General features: G+C 36.9%; 2 protein-coding genes across 2 annotated transcripts in view; one reads left to right on the top strand and one right to left on the bottom strand.

Annotated features, from left to right (window-relative positions):
* Positions 1-2,978: 2,978 nt before the first annotated feature.
* On the top strand, positions 2,979-10,420 carry ERMN (ermin). The gene is made up of 3 exons (XM_014858270.3): positions 2,979-3,634; positions 4,286-4,378; positions 7,276-10,420. Exons 1-3 carry the CDS (start codon positions 3,394-3,396, stop codon positions 7,794-7,796), a joined length of 855 nt encoding a protein of 284 aa, XP_014713756.2. The 5' UTR covers positions 2,979-3,393; the 3' UTR covers positions 7,797-10,420.
* Positions 10,421-14,699: 4,279 nt separating this feature from the next.
* GALNT5 (polypeptide N-acetylgalactosaminyltransferase 5) overlaps positions 14,700-19,037 on the bottom strand; it is a 47,211-nt gene continuing 42,873 nt past the window's right edge. The window contains exon 10 of the mRNA XM_014858271.3: positions 14,700-16,757. Coding sequence (XP_014713757.2) covers positions 16,617-16,757 — 141 coding nt within the window. The 3' untranslated portion in view covers positions 14,700-16,616. The remainder of the gene's footprint in view (positions 16,758-19,037) is intronic.

Raw genomic sequence — 19,037 nt, 5'->3', positions numbered from 1 at the left:
GCCGCCAAGGTAGCTAATTCTTCAGGCTGCAGCCTGGTGGGATCTCTAGCCCAAGAAAACATCAGCACCCAGGCCAGGGATGGCACTCAGCTTCATCTATGCTGTGAACTCTTAACAGTAGGCTTATTAACTGTGTGACGCTGAGCAAATTCCTTACTCTCTCTTCGCTTTATTTTTCTAGTCTGTAAAATGGGGATAATAACAGCATCTACCTTACAAGATTATTATGAAGATCAAATGTATTACTATTACTATTTGAACAGTACCTGGTATATAATAAATGCTGTAAAAAAATTAAAAACAAGCAAATGAAGGGTAGCAGAATATGCCACTCCAAAATATACCTCTATGGCATAGGATTACTTTTGAGAAAGAGCAGACACTAGAGAAGCTCAGAAAATGGAAAGTTACCCTGTTGTAAGGGAAGCTGTCATTTATAAAGGAAATCTCCATTTCTTACTCTCTGTACCAGGAAGAGAAGGATGACTGTAAATCACAAGAGAATCTTATCAATGAAGAAGGCATCCACTCAAATCTATATAACAAACCTTGCCCTTGTTTACTGTGCTTTTCCTGGTAACTGCTCATAACTGCCTCCCCCCCTTTTCTCTCTTTTGTCTTTAGCTAAAGATGCTGTTTAAAGTTGGTGGCTTAGAGTTAGTTTCTCAGGGTAACTACCGTGTGTACACAAGACATGCATTGTTAAATGAATTAAACAAAGCGTCCATTAGCCTGCTGTGGCTCTGATGCCGTGGTGGCATACCTAAGCAAACCCACACCTAAGCCTGTAAAGGCCTTCAGGTTACAAAATCAAAACGCTGAAGACAACCAATCACAAACAATCAATTAGGCTTGAAATTATGGCCGATGAGTAATTTCCCTACTTTGCTTCTGCTTTTTCTCTGTAAAGTCTCTCCTGGAGCTGCTGTCCTAACCACTTCCTGTCTGGCACTGCCCAATTCGAAGTGAGTCTTCCTCCAATTAACTCTTAAAATTTTTAGTATGCCTAAATTGATCTTTTAACAGTGTGTTAATAAGCTTCTGTTCCTTTTTCTCTTGCTGATTTGTCTTTTATTACAGGAGTCTCACCTGAGAACTCAGAAGGTAGAGGGAAAATTATTTTTCCTCCCCTATACAAACAAACAATTAATGTGTTGAGTAGAGGAGAGCTACTGATGACAAGGGAGAGAGTTCTGGATTCAGTTAGAGATGTTTTCCAAGAACATGGGAGAAGAGGATGAGGCCAGAGTGCCATGCATTTGTCATCCCTGATATAGAGTCTAAAGGACTCAGCCTGAGACACAATCTTAAAGGCGATAAATTTGCAATTACTTTCCAACCTCTATTCTTCTTCCCTTTAGAAAAGATCTGAAATGTATTCTCCTCTTGATGAAAATAATCCGTAACCAATCTATAAATGAAAATTGGAGTGAGTTTATTGTGAGCCAGATCTGAGGACTAGCTTAGCCTGGGCCTTCCTTCCCCAAGGAAGGAAGGGCATCAAAGAAGTGGGGTGTACAGAGTGATTATATACCATCAAAGAGCATGTATCACATATGATTGAAATGTCCCTTTTACATTGGTCACAAGATTGCTTTGTTAGCACAGCAATTGATGGACATAGCAGATAGTAGGTCTGCTGTCTTGGTGGACACAGCAGGATAGCAGGTCTGTTATCTCAAGCTGGGTGGTCACAGGGTGAGCACAGCAATCAGTTCCTAGCCTAGGGAGAGATGCTTATGCTTAAGGAAATGCCAGTGTGGGGGGAAGTTGCATCTTTATCTTAAGGACATTTGTTCTTGTCTTTGGGACACAGCAAATGCTTAAAGCAGATATATCATGCATGCTCACTGGCAACATCAGGCCATTTTGAAAGAACAAGATCAGGTGGAATTAGGTTTATATCAAATGGCTTCCTCATACTCCAATATATCCTATTGCTTGCCATTTGTTTATCGCTCCTGAGAGTAAAATTTATTCATTTATTCAACAATAATTTTTCGAGTACCTACTGATTTCAAGGCAGATGCCACATGCTGGGGACACATGTAAGCAAGTTAAACATGGTTCCTTGCCCAGATAAAGCTTAGATTCTGGTTTGTGAAAAAGACATTACACAGATAAGTCTGTAATTACTTGTTTAATTACAATTGTGAAGAATACTTTGAAGGATGAAGATAATGTGTAACAGGTATCTCATCTAATCCTGTGGGTCAGGGAAAGTGTCGTTAAAGAAATGATATTTTAGCCTAAGAGCTGAGAACTTAGAGGAGCTGCTTAGGCCAGGGGTTCGGCCTTGAGGAAGAGAAGGGCATTCCAAGCAGTGGGAGCAGCATGGCCAAAGGCTCTGGAATTGTTAAGTCCTATCTGAGATCCAAAAGAGAAGGAGAATTACTGTCTTCCTTTAAAAAGAAGGAGTGGTCAGTAGCAGCTGTTTTACATAATCACCTGTTTCCTCCAAGGGCTGACTCTGTTGGTGCTGTAAATTTTCCCAGCATCACACAATATCGATAGGGAAAATAGAGATTAGTTCTGATTGGGGGAAGGGAAAACTTCATGGAAGAAATTATATTAGGGTTTTAAAGGATGGGTTGGGCTTCAATAGACATCAATAAACTAGAGAATAAGAAGCTATAGACCAAATGACTTACTCTGACATTGTAACATTTTTGGTATTAATAAGATGGCAGAATTTTTTATTTGTTTTTTCTTAGGTCCTCTGTCTGGGTTCCTGAAAGCATACCATGGAATCTGCCGCCAGAACCACTTACAATAAAGTTGTCTTGTTTACAGGTTTTTGGTAAGCTGTTTTTATTCTTTAATAAATAAGAAACCATGCCATTGTCTCCTATAAAATAGCTGAGGTTTTACTTGAACAAAATCTGTTTGGAAATGTTAAGCTGGTTATATGCCTCAAGGTGGTCATTCTCTCTGGATTAAAGCTGTGGAACAATTGTGGCTCCTGTTACAAGGAAAATCACAAAGAGCCATTATGAAAAGGGACAAAAATCTCTGTTCCCAGAGGGGGACTGACAAGCTGAAAGTCCTCCTCTACAGGCCAACACAAAAGCCTGATTGCCTCAGATTGTTTGTGTATGTAAATCAAAAGACGGCCATTAATTCGGCAAATGGGACTGCTAAGCAACAAAGAAGGTGGTGATTGGCTGGATTCTTGCGCATGGGCTGGTGGCAAATCCGACAAATCCCATTGCTTTTGTTCTAAGCTCTATCTGGACACCTTTAGGAAAAGAAGCTTGTTATGTACTAAAGTAAACTATATTCTTGGAGTAGGAGTTGGGACTATAGGACTTGAAGGCAAGAGAACGTATCTTATCAAGGATCTGTTCGCTCAATTTCCCCAAGTTCTCTCCAAGTTGGACTCAACTGTACATCATGACAGATGTTCCAGTGACATTTAGTCAGGTTGAGTGTAATGGGGATACAGGACCTGAAAAAGATCAACAACCAATCACTAAAATCAATGAGGAAGCCAGTGATGTGGATGGCCCTCCACCATACCATAGGGTAGAACCTAGTCTTGAAGATTTGCCCACAGAAGGAAATCAGGAGAAAAGTGAAAAATCACAAGAGAACATGCTGCTCAACCGGTCCATGGATGAGAAGATTCTAAAAGGTAAAGCATTTTCCTTCTCTTCAGTTTGCTTGATTTGATTTGTAACAGGATTCTTTTGATAAACTATTATGACAGGAATGAGCTGTGCATCCTCCCACCCCTGTTGCTGTTCAAATGTGGCCCCTTTTTCTACAGGGGCTGCATTACGTAGGGACTAAATCTCTGCCTTGGGTCAAATCCAGGCTAATTTATTTGATACCTCTGTGACCCTAGACAACTTTCCTAGCCTCCTAAAAGCCTTCGTTTTCTCATCAAAAGAAGGCAGAATAATAGCACTGACATTTGTAGGGTTGTTGCAAGGATTAGTAAGTGTTGGTTAAATGTTAACTATTGTTATTTATTATTATTTTTATGGACAGCCCCATTACTTGAGTAAAAGGAATTCAGAATTTGAAATTTTCCTTCTAACATACCTGAAAGTGTCTGAATTCATGGTTCTATACCTTATATAGATATTAAAGGAGAGGTTATCATTATGTTTATAAATGAAAGGAACCAATGAAGAAATGAGTTGGAAGAGTGAAATACAGTTTTTAGTGATTACAGTTAAAAATCAAAGAAATCTACCTAGTTAGAGTCTAAATTGATAATTTATTTTCCCTGGAACTACTTAAATGTTAAAATATTAATCTTGTGGGTTTTTTTCCCCAGAAAAACCAGAAGAGAATCTCTTCATTGTTCATAAAGCTATCACAGATCTTTCTCTTCAAGAAACAGGTGTTGATGAAGTGACATTCAGAGAAGGTAAGAGGAACTTCCATTTTGTATATAGAAATTGTTTGACTGGATATGGATGACAGTGTTTGCATGGGATGTTGTGTGAGTGTGGTGTTGAAAAAGCAATCCAGGCAACGCCTTCAAACGTTCAAAGCTGTTATAGGCAGATAAGGGATTCTGGACTTATTTGTGGGTTCCACCTTAGAAAGCATTCCAGAACCTTCAAGACTGAAACCACATGATTTTGTATAACTGATTGGCATACTTTGACCTGCTGATATAGTATCTGTCTTTTAATAAGTTCACTAAATCAACCTTTCTTTTTGACTTAGTATCTTCAGATCTGTGTCAGGCACCTTGAGAAATGTAAATGTTGCAAAAATCAGTTTATCCTAAAAGTTTACCATTGACATACAATTTAAAATAATCTTATAAATTTATTTAATCCATAGGAAAATTCTAGACTTCTGATGTAAGCACAAAATGGCTTTCTAATTCTTGTCAAAGGAAGCTCCCTGGGTGATGAGGTTAATTTTAATTGTGTTCTTTCAGAAAAAGGGAGACTAAAAAGAATGTCGATTTTTCAGTGACTATATTATATTTCAGATCAACTCAGGAGACTAAGAGACAAAATCTTTTAGATTTCTCTTCTAAGCAGACTCCTACATTCAAGCAATTTTCAAATAAGCAGGATAAAAATCTATTAATTAATCATTTATTTCCTCTCTTGCAGCCAAAAATGTCTTATCCCAAAATTGATGTCAGCTTGTTAGACTTAAGCAATTCAGCTTAGTCAGGATCTTAGGCAAAATACTAAAGAGACTCTTGATCAAAATGTTAGAACATCACACAAAATACTAAATGCCCAAGCAAGACATGGATTTGCTTGAAAATATCCTTGGTTTGTCCCCTTTGCCTGGACACCTCTTAGACTATGTCTGCTGACCACATGCACTGGTCTACTGTGTAGACACTTAAGGAGGAACATAGGAAGCTAAAGCCATTGTCAAGCTCTTACTTTATCAGAGATAATTTATAAGACTTAAGCCCCTATGAAATGAAGTAAATTATCTCTTTGCACTAATCTTTCTGTTTCCAAGGTAGCAAGCTCTCAGAGGTAGGGATCTCAATCTTCCATCTAGAACCTTTTTTAAATTAATGATCAGGAAGTCCACTGGAAACAACAGTTTTCTAGGATCTTTCATTTTGGTCAAACACAGAATGAAAATGAAAGCAGTCTGGATTTTCAAAGTAGATGGTCTCAGGGTGGATTTTCCCTGAATGGATCCTTCTGTGTTTGGTGGAGCATATGTTTTTCCTTTAGGATAGAGGTACACATTTTGGTGTCTTTTATTTTCACCATGGCAAATACCTATAAAGTCTCCACAGAGAATATGCCCGGATTGAAAAATAAGACGCTAAAAACATTGAGGAAAAGGTATAATTTAAATTCAGGAAGTAATTTCATGCATAACTCCATGCCCGAGTCATGAATATGAGCAAAAAGATCAGTTTCTTTGCTTCTTGTGGTAAAAAAGAAAACAAAACAAAGCTTAAGTTATAGCAAACATTCTAATGAGTATTATTTGTAATGTAAAGAACATGGACTAGACCCCAACGATCTGATAGGACCCGTGTACAACTAGTTAGGAGTGGTAACTCACATTTGCTTCTATCTCTTTTTTGTAAGTTTGCAATCTGATTCCTATAGTTGGAAAAACAAAAAAATGAAAAGAGAATGAAAAATCTTTGATAGAAATGGACTTGTGAACATCTTTCGGTGAAAGTAGAAAATTGTGGAGTGGAAGGGCAAAGAAGAATATCACCTCTCACTTTATTTAAAGATTCTTATGGGGTTGGAAGGGCAAAGTGAACCCCAGGCTTGATAAGGGATGTGATGCAGACAATATTTCTGAGTCATGCACACTACAGACTGAAGCTTCCCACAGAAGTCCTTTAGGGGTGAAAGCCCAGAGAATATCTACTCTCTGATAATTAACTCTTTTTAGCATGCTCAATAAATACTGTTGAGGATATGCTGATATGAGCTAATTGCTTCAAAGTGAAATTTGTGATGAATTAAGTCTTTTAAAAGTCACTATATGGTACTAAACAATGTGAGTTACTTCATTGTCATTAGGGACATGTATAAAATGATGGGCTAATCTAGTACCATGTTGATATGATCTCAACATGATTTTTAAGTCTTGGCTCTTTAGGAATCAGTGGCAGATCTTAGACTATGTTATGTATATCTGTGTGGCCTTGGTGTCTCAGTTAGCTCAGCACACGACTCCTGACCCCCTCTGGCCCCCCACTCCTCCTCCTGCAGCTGGTTGGTACGTTAGGACAACTCTGAGAAGCATGGTGGCAAATATTGAATGTGCTACTCTGAGCATGACCACATATAGGCAAGCATTGTTTTAACTATTGGAAGAAAGCCTTCTTTTCCCTGTGAGATATTTTTCTAGTTTTCCCTGAGGACTGTGTGTGTGTGCGTGTGTAAAATATAGGTTGAAATATTTTATTTTATGTATTCACTTATCCAGTCATGACAGGCTAGACAGGATTTTAAAAGTGTACCTCAGGGAATACCAGTCTCCCTGGATACAGTAGTTCACAACAAAAAAAGTTCCACAGGCAAATGAGGTTGGGTTGCCTATTTTCTCAGAGATTTACAATATTCATTAGCCTTTTATAGGTTGAGATAAATTCTAAAAAAAGCTCCCTTAACTGTATTTTCCAGACTAACTTGCTAGTGTAGCCTGTTTTACTGTTTAAAATGTATCCATAACCCACAGAATAATATCCCATAAAACAAGTTGGGAAATGATTGTTTAGAAAAGTACTTCAGAGAATAATAGCTGCGTATTTGGAACCAGCTGGGTATTTGGAATTTCAACTACCAATTGATTTTGCTACAGGGCATCAGTGGGAGAAAACTACTCTGAGCAGCAGTAACCAGGAAATAAGCAGACCAAAAGAAAGCATTGCTGAACATCCTCTAGAAGAGAGAGAAGATGAGGATAGGAAGAACAAAACTCACCAGGCAACTGAAATTGAATGGCTGGGATGTCAGAAACCTAGCCAAGTTGATGTGTTGCATTCTAAACATGATGAGCAGCCAGAGGTTTGGGATGAAGAAATTAACAATGATGATGATGATGATTGCAATGATGACGAAGACGAAATTAGAGTGATAGAATTCAAGAAAAAAAATGAAGAGGGTTCTCAAGCAAAAGATGAAGGCGATGCAAGTGAGGACTCCCCACTGAGCAGCCCCAGTTCCCAACCTGTGACACCTGATGAGCAGCCACCCTTCGGGAAGAAGAATGATATCTCCAGAAGTGCTTATTCAAGATACAATACAATATCCTATCGGAAAATCAGGAAGGGGAATACCAAGCAAAGAATTGATGAATTCGAGTCTATGATGCATTTATGAACTAACTGGAACTGAGAAGTTCTCACGCCCATTAAAGCAAAAGCTAATTCTATTTTCCCGAGATGCCTCTTTGTATGCCTTAATTGAGTCATCCCCTTTAAAGATGTGGAAGCTTACTCTCTGTTTTACTGTGGAATAATGTGGAAATAACTCTAGACAAAATCCAGTCTGGTAACCTCAAATCAAAAAGCTTTAGACTCATTCTTGGACATTTGCTTTTTAAAACTTCACTAATATAGCGTTGTATAACAAGCACTAAAGAGCCAGCACCCCCGGCGAATCTGGCTTTAAGGTAGCAGTGCTGGGAAATGTAGTCACCAAACGCAAGAGGACTATATGAAACGATTCCTGTATTTCTTTTGATGTCTTTCTTCCTGTACATTGAGGGTGTTAAAATGTCTGATATTAAACCTCTCTTACTTTTAAACAGAGTTTTATAGACTTTGGCAATAAATTTTCCAAAATCCTTTGGCTTCCCCAGTATCTTCAAAAAACATTTTAAGTGGTTTTCCTTGGCATCTACAGAGCAAAAATTCGGTATAGGCCTCCTTCCTAGGTGTTACCATTCACCGAATTTTCTCACTAGAAGGACTGAGCAATTGTCAGTCAGGAAAATTCTGTTTACCAAATGTAGGTTTTATGCATTCAAGATGAATTAAACCCATTGTGAGGTTGATACAGGGAGGGGCTGGAAATTGGTGGGCAATAGACTAAAGAGTTATATCTGGTAGTTTATTTCTGTGACTGAAAATAAAATCTTGTCTAGCACAAAGTCATTAAAAATGAAAATGACATCTTAAGCACAATTTAAAAAAAATACCCCTCTCTATTACCACGCTTTCTCTTATTAACAGTATCTCAGAATAATTTTCTTTCCTTAGAAACCTGAGACAACTCTAATCATAACTATACTAGTTACTATGAAAATGGAAATAATTATCTTAGGATATTTTCAAAGTAGAGTGTGAGCATGCATTTTTAGTGAGAAACCTCTGATAAGTTGTTGGGAATATATAATTTATTGGACCTCGGCCCAAATCGAGATGCTTAAAATTGTGCTTGTGGAGCTTCATTCAAACCAATGTGTCAAATAATGTATTGAATATTTATGAAAAGGGAGAGTCTACATTTCTATTCTTAGATAGTTCTGTAATTTTTCATTTCACGCTTTCGTATATATTACCCTGAACTTTCTGTCACCACAGATAAAGATAATTTTCAGTCTTGCAAATAAAAAAACAATTCCTTATTGTCTGAATGTAATACAGTCTTCATTGTACTGTTCAACCCTTTGTTTATTTCTCTTTCATTTTGTGAAAAACCCTGGGTTAGCCCTTCTTAGATTATTGCTTATTTATGTGTAACAAATCCCACACATTCTAATGGCGATTTCTTTAATTCCTCTTGGTCATATATTTCCACAGTATCATATACTATTGTTTAGTGTTTACAAGACTCGAATTTGAATTCAAGATTGAAGTGCTCATTTTATTCTTTCAGATACTTTGCAGACCATGTAAAAGTTCCGTCACCATCAATCTATAGAACCTACAAATTTTCTTCTTGACAATGCAAGTTTTCAAAACAAAGCCAGGGAAATCAGGTCTTCATTGATAAATGTAGGTAGAAGATTGATGCACTAGGACAATTTCCTGTTTATTTAGCCCCTCTAAATCTTCCCACCTGGACAACCTATTTTTTTCTCTGGCTTACTGATGACCCCTACAATTTTCTACTTCACTTCAAAGCACAGTGTTGTGTTATCCATCATGGAACAGGACCAGATTGTTAACCTTCCATCCACAGAGCCTGTATTTTGAATTATTCCAGCAGAGGTGATGAATGCCTGTGGAACTTGAGTGAGGTGGGTGACTTATGGCCATGTGACATAGCCAAGCAACTAGCTGCTCTTATGGGGCCCCAATATATAGTACCCCTAGCCTTTTTAGCTTTGTGTTCTTACCAGACAATTAACCAACCATGAAGGATTTTGTCCACAAAGACTTTATTTTAGAGTGTGTTCAATGGGTAAATGCTTAACGCCCATAGATGGGGCACGTAGTTGCAAAAGATCACTGAAACTATTCTTTGGTAATGGCGTCTGTTATCCTACATTGCCATCTTATACTAAGGCCCGGGAGTTAAGTGACCATAAGTAATGAGATGGTGATGGGCGTTTGCTTGATTTTTTGTAACCTAAGAAAGACAAGGGTGTGGTTCAGACTGCATGAGGGATATTTAACACATTTGAAACTCATATGGGACACGTCAGAACACAAATTGGTAACTATACAAGAAGCTTTATCACTTTTGTGATTCACGATTCAGGGGCGAAAGAAGGGCTGTGCTACCTGGTAGGAGGGAGAATTGACTTATTGTGAGAATGCTGATACTTCTTATATGACTTTTTATTTTCCTTAATTGCTGGGTGAAAAGAAATTAATAACAGCTTTACTTCTCTGTCAATATAAAATTTGCCTTTCATATAATGCTACCTTTGAAGACACAGAATATATCAGAATCCGTTGATTGATCAATTGACCTATCTATATATCTATCTATCAATAATGTAAATAAAGAGCTGCTGTGTCTGACTTGCTTTCAATAAAAGTTTGTGTACTTGTTTTTGGTGTCTAGACGTTTTTTTTGGCTACCTTTTACTTTTTAGAAAGAACCCTTGCATATGAGTAGCTATTAAGACCATTAATAACTGCTTTCAGAAATCAAGAAAACACATTTTGATTCATTTAAATTATTTATTTCAAAAAGGTCTTAAAATGATTGTGTATGAAATTGCAAAAATAATTTCTGGTGGGTAGATATATAATGTTCGTGAATAATTTCTATTACTTTTATAGAAACTGAGCTATTGTTTTAGATGTATCTTAACTACAACAACTTGGAAAACATATAAATATCTTTGTAATCATCAAGGTAATACATTGAAACTATGCTGACACTTTTATAGTAATTGTTTCTGCATATTTACATGGGGTAGGACTTTTGGCACATTTTTAAATGGAGAACGGACATTTAAGTTTTTCAAAGTGATAGAAAAATCATTTAAAATAAGAAATAATAGAGAATTATGGAAAAAGCCAAAGCACCAGAGTATCATTAAGAAGAAATAAGTTTGACCATATGAGAAAAGCAATGACTTCTTTTAAAGCCTGAACTTCATTGCTCTATAAAAATAAGAGGGCTATAAAAAGTAATGTCAAAAGTTATAGCAAACATTTGCCAATATTAAAATATCAGACACTAACATAATAAATATGAATACCAAAATGTGTATACAGCTCATGAAGAACACGAGGTGACTAGGCCATACAATCAACATGAACACAAGGACACAGGTAGTAATGAGCAGCAGAAACCCCCCAGATACATGGTGAACTACAAACCCCAAAATCAAAAGATGATGTCTAGTAATTAACTGCCAGCTTGGGAAAGTTCTGGAAATGAATTTGGAAAGTAATTTGAATTTTTACTTAGAAACTTAAAATTACATATTTGATTCCTTCTTTATAATAACTTCAGTTGGTCAGAGGTAGAAATACTGGGTACTCAAAAATGTTCAAAGTAACTCCAAATGCCTTTATACTCCATGGTTTTAATCTAGTTCTGCTATTAACAAATGTTTTCAAGTAATCAATATCAAATTCACTACTTTGACCTTTGCCTTCTCTTGTTTTTACGTCCACCTCTTCTAATTAATACGTATAAAACTAGCAACATTTGGGTAGTTGTTTGAAAGAGAAGAATGAAGGCATATGCATAATCCTAAACTGAATATCAAGCATCCTGATAATTTAGAGTTTGGTTACTCCTCTCATGTTTGGAAAACAACACCCACAGTGAAAGGCCACCTAACATACTTTCGTCCAGAAGGAAAGACACAGACACAGCTATGTGCTTAAAAGAGCTAAAAATATCCAAACATTTCTTAATTTTCTTTATTTGTAAGTAGAAACTCCTGGTTTTACTTTCTCCCAGTTCAAAGCAGAAAATATAGAGACATATATTTACACATACATATATAAATATATATATGTATACATCTGTGTTTACAAAGATGGATATGCTTTTTAATGGTCAAGTAAAGACAATCTATTTATGCTATCAAATTTTTAGTTTCAACATCAATATAAAGGCTTTATTTATATAGATATTTATGAACAATATTTTTAAATGGCAAATATCTATTAATCAATAATAAGATAGAAAGTCTCTGTTTTCAAAGAAATTATTTGTTACTTATTTGATGACAACTGCCATCATTAGGAATTCAGCATATTAGAAGTTGCTCTGCTTCCTGGAAAATGAGAATTTTCATGTGTACTTTTGAAAAGCAAAGAGTCACAGAAACTTGCAAAGAGACCCTAATTGGAGTGGTAACTGTTAGTTGACCCATTAGGTTGAAAACAGAGGCATTAGATCTGCTTGGTTAACAGTATTTTTTTTTCTTTCTTTTAGACACAGGCACCATCAACACATGAAATATCATCCATTAAACCTCATCAGGTGTATATAATACTTTATATCACTTATTCAGAGTTAGCCATGATATAGCTATTTGCCAAAAATAAATACTATATATATAAGCTTTAGTTAGTGTTCCTTTACTCATTTCAAGACATTTTGACTTATAGCAATTATTGAGTAACCTATGCAAAAGTTGCCACAAAGCACTATAGTGACAATCTACACAATGGAGTAAAAGTTACAACTCTTGGTTTGTGTTTTAAATTAAAGGACTCTTCAATTGTTCACTTCCCACCTTTGTTCAAATTGAGCAATTTGTCAGCTTTGCTTAACGGTTGGGGGAAGATAGCCAAGGTAATATTATTCACAGAGGACCAATCTCTATATATTCAGATCTCCCTCTCATATTTGTTTTAGGAAATGGAAAAGAATATATCCTGCATGAAGTCAAGGAGACAGACCACTCCAAAGCACGTGGGGATAGCCACCCTTAAGCCTATACTTCAGTTTAACAGAGAGGGAGGCAGCCTCTATTTCCTGTCTACACAACATCCGAGAGAGAGAGACCAAAGAGGTTTGACTCCATGCAGAGGGATTTTAACTGAGCCCACCTGAGTTGATAGTTGTACTTAAAGAAAAAAAAAAAAAAGAATGATAGCAGCAGGGTGTAGTGAAAGAGACTCTCTCTCTCCCTCTCCTTTTTTTAAGCCAGATAGAATGGAAACTGAGTTTTATTGCTTACTAGTGAGATGACCTTAGCCAATCTCTCTTAGCCATCCTCCTTGTCTGCATAATGAGGAAAATGGAACTCATCTCACTAAATTGTGCACAGCAGTGAGATGGGGCACAAACAGTGCCAAGCACGGAGTAGGTACTCAAAGATAATTAGTTCCTGTCACTTTTCCTTTTACTCCTTGTAATTTCAATGTTTTTCTCCAAGATATGGGGGACTTCATGAGAGGCATAATTTCTGTCCTGTGTTTAAATGTGGAGGTTAAATTAAAGACATTAGAACAAATAAAGATGGCGCTATCCAGTGTGCCTTAACCCCGTTCTCTCGCATGAGAGCCCCCTGAAAATCATTTTAAGCCATTCATGGAATCAAGGTTAACTGGGGAAATTGAATTCATTTATGCACTATAACTGATATCTTTGCCCTTCTACAACCCCTACGGCAATAATAGGAGCAAAATGTTTTAATATCTAAGAGAGTATTTCTAAATTATCATGGAGAAGCTAACAATACTTTGTGATCACAGCACATCGTGGTTTTTGATCCTATGAATGACAGCTGACTGAATGTCAGCAAGCAGAACTGAGCAAATTTGATGCTGGTGATAAAACACGGTTGTACCAACAACAGCTGTGCCATCCTTCAGGAGACTAGAGGAAGCTCTGGGTGACTGTTGAAAATGAGAAAGGAACTGTGCAAGCTGAAAAGCTCGGAAGCACTCAGATGGTTTGGTAACTTAGTTTTTGATCAAATAAGCCTTGTAAAAGATTATCAAAACAATGCCTGTGTTTATGGTAACAACATAGACCTTATTCTAAGAAAAGGCAAGAACTCAAGCCAATCCAGGGGAAACTCTGAAGTCCCCAACAGCACAGCCTCCTATTAAAGAATTCAGGACTGATTAGAAGCCCTGATGTGTCCCCTCAATGGTTTTCTCATTAGAAGTGCCAGAAGACCCAGTAGCATATATACCTTTATTATAGTCTTCTGAAAACAAAATTTAGAGAGCAATGATTTAAAAAATGTTATTAGTAGACTATACAATTAGTCAATGCTCTTATTAAGGTTAGACCCATAAGATTCTTAACTAGTGATTAGTTCCTTGTACCTCAGAGTAATTGAGCAAACACATGGTAAAAGCTGTTTTTAAAATTCTATCCAAGAACAAATATGTGATGTATGAAAACGGTCCTTTGTTACATTGACAGTATAGATTCAAATATAGCTTCATATAATAAGTATGTCAAGGTAAAGTCAGGAAGAGCATACACTGAACAGACCATTGAGGGTTCTTTTGAGAAAAACATTCAAATTTCTTCAGCTAGTGTACCCAACGGTAAATATATCCAAGACATAATTTATCTTTTTCTGAATAGAGTTGATGTTTTTGGTGGATACTGTTTTTGAATAAAAAGAGTGTCGTTAGACTGGTGGAAAACTTTTCAAAATTTTTCAGTTACACGAAGAATTGCATGAGGCATCCAGCATATTCAGTTTGGTCAGCAATTCAGTTAGTCCTTTGGCAACTGTCTTGTGTTTTCTCTCCCATATGGCTCTGTTTTGAGAAGAATTATCTCATTTTCTAGCCATTCTTTATCTCATCTGCAATGTCAATGATTCAAATAAAACATCTTAAATATGATGCAAATATGCAGAACTATTTCCCCTTCCGATTCTTAGTTTTTGCTCTACTTTTGTGTAATTAATTGGGAGTTAAAATTAAATTTTGTCTTCTTGTTTTTTATTTATTTTTTTTTGGTGAGGAAAATTCACCCTGAGCTAATGTCCATTGCCAATCTTCCTATTCATTTGCTTGAGGAAGATTAGCCCTGAGCTAACATCTGTGCCAGTCTTCCTCTACTTTGTATGTGGGACACCTCCACCTCATGGCTGATGAGTGGAGTAGGTCTGTACTCGGGATCTGAACCCGTGAACCTGGGCTGCTGAAGTGGAGTGTGCTGAACTTTAACCACTCAGTTACAGGGCTGGCCCCCAAATTACATTTTAAACAGGAAGTCAGAATTAAAGATGCCTAATTTTAGCATCAGCTCAACTGAACAAAGGTTTTCTTTTTTATGTTAATAAGCATATAGCATGGATGTCCTCCAGAGACACACCCCAGCAAAAATATTTATGTATCTCTTTCAGAGGAATGCTTCGGAACAGATTTGTTTAGGCTGGTGGCCTGGGGCAATTGAACGAGCCCTGTCTCTGGAGATGCAAATTCTAATTCTGATTCTGTCACTAACTGGTCTGGGATTTTTAGACAGGTAATGTATCTTCTGGGCATCAACTTTTTTGCCAAAATGAATGAAAGGGATATCAGGATTTCTAAGATCTCTTCTGGTATGTGCAAGTATTGGCATACCTAAGAATAGGGGCTCTTCTTGGATCAAAGAATTATTGGACTTTCCCCCAAATTTATCAATGTTATCATTAGGCCCACATCTGGGGCTTTATTATTTTTTCCCCCCACAGAGGTGTCAGATCCCCTTTCTTTTTTGGCCAAGTGTAGGGCAATTTTTTCTCAACTCTCTTCCTGATGGTTGTTTACTTCATTCTTTTCCCTTTTTACTAGGTTTCCTTCACTTTATTTCTACTTTGATATCTTTTAGAGCCCATTTTTAGCACACTTCATCCCTGTGACTGCTGCTAAATCTAAAGTAGTATTTTATAGAAAAGAACCTGAATACTTTTCCAGTGCTCTATTTCTGCCTTATTTGTTTCAACTCTTCTTATTTGACCCCCCACTAGAATGTGCTCAACAATTAAATGTGTTTTTGGTTGCTACGGTGTGTTGAGACCCGGCCTCTTCTTCTTTGCCTTTTTTCTTTCTCTTTAAATATCCACACAACTAGTAGCTAGAAAGTTACTAGTATATGACTTTTTTTAAAAGTGTAGTTTTAAAAGCAGAAAATGAATCGAAACAATGTCCATATCTAGAATTGAATAAGCATTTGACTTCCTCACTTAAAATTTTTTCCACTGAATCAGATTGGGAAAAAACATTATGCAGTGTCGAGATCAAAATCCTGCCATCAAGGAGTATTACATCAACACTATTTCACACTGTTGGGTAAACACGCTTGTGGTCCAGCGGGATTTCACCAAGGTGATAACTTTGTGTTTCTGAGGTCTTCTAGCTATAGCAACTCAAGTAAATTTTTTTTTTTTGGACGAAGAAATAGCAAGTAAAAGACCAGGTTCTCATTGATTTTACCTACTTGTGGGCTGAAAGAGTTAGTTATTAACAAAAACAGTCATCCTTCGTATCAATGTGTTTCCCCAAATACTTCTGAACTCATTTCCGGTTACCTTTAGATGGCATGGGGAAACTTGCAGGCTGAATTCCAGCATAAGGGGAAGAAGCAGGCAATTTAAAAGGCCACCAGGTGCTGAAGAAGGACTCCAATCCAATGTTGGACTGTTTCCCTGAGTTAACTGTTGCTGTCTCAAATATTGTGATTTAAAAAAAAAAATCTTCCATTCAAATGTTAATAATTTTGAAACTTTTAAACAACCCTGGAGAAATATAGTCACCAAGTTCACTGTCATTTTCACAGTGTCTAACGGGTTTATTAGATAAAAATATCAGTTGCTCTTCAGTCTTCATAATATTTTTCAAATTTCCACTTTTGATTTGGCTTCACTGGGTCACAAGCAGCAACTTTCAGGGTCTTCTGAGAAAGATTTCCTTCCAAGCATAACAACTGGTGATAGTTTCCAAAAACAATGTGGTTCACCTGGAGAGAAAGGGAACCTGGGAATGAGTGGTGGGCTGAATTGGACAACTGAGATGCAAAGAAATAGAGACCAATAAAAAAAGATAGTTTATTGTATTTTTGATTCCTTAGGAATTCTACTGAACTAAATTAATAACATAAACACAGGCTTTGGACAGTATTTTTTTCTCTGTCTCAAACTAGGTTCTCATACTTCTCTAAGCTACAAGACTTTTAGCTCCTCAGGAAACAAAAGATGAATTTTCTGATGATAATGGGTAATAACTGTATTATTTAAAGGAAATAATTCCAATTGGCATTTACTATATTTGATACCTGGCTCCCTCACTGATGGTGGTAAAGAAAAAATACACCATCACAAAAAGTAAGCTAGTTAATTTCTTAAGAATATGCCTCAGAATGTAAATTTGGAATACAACGTGTAATTAGAAAAAAGTCAAAGGTATTTCAAAGGGTGCAATTTTGCTTAATATTTATTGAATATCCTAGAAATGGTCGATAACCTACTTAGAACGTGTTCATGGTTTATAATTTTTTTCACCCATCAATGCTCTCAATTATCCATGACTGTGACAAAGATAATCTTCATTATATATATATTGTTTTGAAATACTTAAAAAAATTGATCGAATAGGGTGACTTCATAATAATTTATTTTAAATATGCTCCTACAAAAACATCGCTCCCCTTGTAGGAATTTGGAAATGTGGCGATTGAGTATGCTCAAGGTTTTGTAAAGGAGCTGGACTTGAGCAAAAACATTCTGGATTATCTACAATGTTCTGCTGGTCGATTGTAAAGAGGTAACTAAATAACTCGTCCCCAGCCTAAAGACATTTGATGTGGGAACCAGTGGTGGAGGAGCATTTCATGTCCCAATCACAGACACCACCTGTGAGAGTATTTCCTTTTAGATGGTCACAATCCAGTGCATTTGGGGAGGGCTGATCTAGAGGACGCCTTTTAAATGCAGATCTAGAAATGTACAATTTTAGTAACTCATTGGTATCCAGGGTCAAACTCACTACTACCCTTTGTCCATCCCTGAAGTTCTCAATTACTAATGCTTTCTAAAAGAAGAGAGATGCTTCTGTGATTTATAGCCTTATTCACCATTTCTCTTGTTTTTTAACACACATATGTTTGAGCACTTGGGAGCTTTAGTACAAAAACTACCAAAAACTGAAAAAAAGGAAAAAGATGACTGTCAAGATATTCCTCTCCATAACATCTAGCAGCATGAAGAGGGGAACCCAACGCAGAAGGCAGCTATGTAACATGTGACAATGTCGCAGGCACAAACAAGGTAGGGGAGCAGCTTTCTAACTTTTGCCATCTTAATTAAGTTATCTTCTTACAAATTGGCTTACCTTTTAAGGAGACCAAAATTGAGCCTATACAAATATCAGCTAATGAAGGCTTAAGTTCCGGGGCCAATCTAGCTGGTAAATAAGCCCTATGTGATTTAAAGACTGTCTCTTCCTAAACATTTTCTCATCAACCTGAAATTTTTTCTGGTGACAGATTCACTTCTGGAGATGAGGAGTGTGTTCTGATTCTCAATCTCTCTCTCTCCCCTTTAGCACAGGGTTAAGAAAGCAGAAGGTAAGATGTAATTTATTCAATAGATGTTTACGGATTTCCCCAACACTATGCAACATAAAATTAGCAGCTTATACGCTAGTAATTTCTAATTTTTTGGTGATAAAATTATCACCAAAGAGAAAAAAAATTGTCCAGAAGGAAATGAAATATAACAGGGAGGATCTATGGGGAGGAAGATTGGAGAATGTGTTACTCAGGTCCTGAGTTTGATCCTGAGCAGGATGAAAAATGTCGTGAAGAGAATAGTCACTGGCTGTGACACCAAAAAGATTGAAAGCACTTCAAGGAAAAAGTGTGCTCATTTTGGGGCTGGTCCTGAGCAAAATGATGATCTCCATATACTCGATGCATTCAGTGGATTTGGTGGCCACGTGCTAGTAAGATAGTGGCAAATTTGAGAAGGCAGTCCTCAAATTATTTCTGCCACCCCAAGATCCTACACTAATGCTTATGGATTTGTACCCTGTTAAAATATAATTGGGAAAAACTGAGAGGACATTGAGAGTGAATAGGATAGAGCAAGTGTGTTCTAGTAAATATGAACAACTGGACCTCTGGAAAAAATCCCTTGATTGGTAGTGTGGGAGTGACACTCCCATCATGGCTGGTTTCAAGCTACCACTGTAGGGGGGCAAGTGCTGTACACAGTCAGCTCCTGCAAGCTGGTTGGAGCTG

The sequence above is a fragment of the Equus asinus genome, chromosome 4, assembly GCF_041296235.1.
Source record: "Equus asinus isolate D_3611 breed Donkey chromosome 4, EquAss-T2T_v2, whole genome shotgun sequence".
Classification (NCBI taxonomy): domain Eukaryota; kingdom Metazoa; phylum Chordata; class Mammalia; order Perissodactyla; family Equidae; genus Equus; species Equus asinus.
The sequence above is the reverse complement of the archived record's forward strand: the minus strand, read 5'-3'. Positions and strand labels throughout refer to the sequence as shown.

Coding starts and splice junctions, on each gene's coding strand:
- ERMN (XM_014858270.3), top strand. CDS start 3,394: ATGACAGATGTTCCAGTGACATTTAGTCAGGTTGAGTGTAATGGGGAT. Junction 3,635..4,285: donor GGATGAGAAGATTCTAAAAG/GTAAAGCATTTT, acceptor TTTTTTCCCCAG/AAAAACCAGAAGAGAATCTC. Junction 4,379..7,275: donor TGAAGTGACATTCAGAGAAG/GTAAGAGGAACT, acceptor ATTTTGCTACAG/GGCATCAGTGGGAGAAAACT.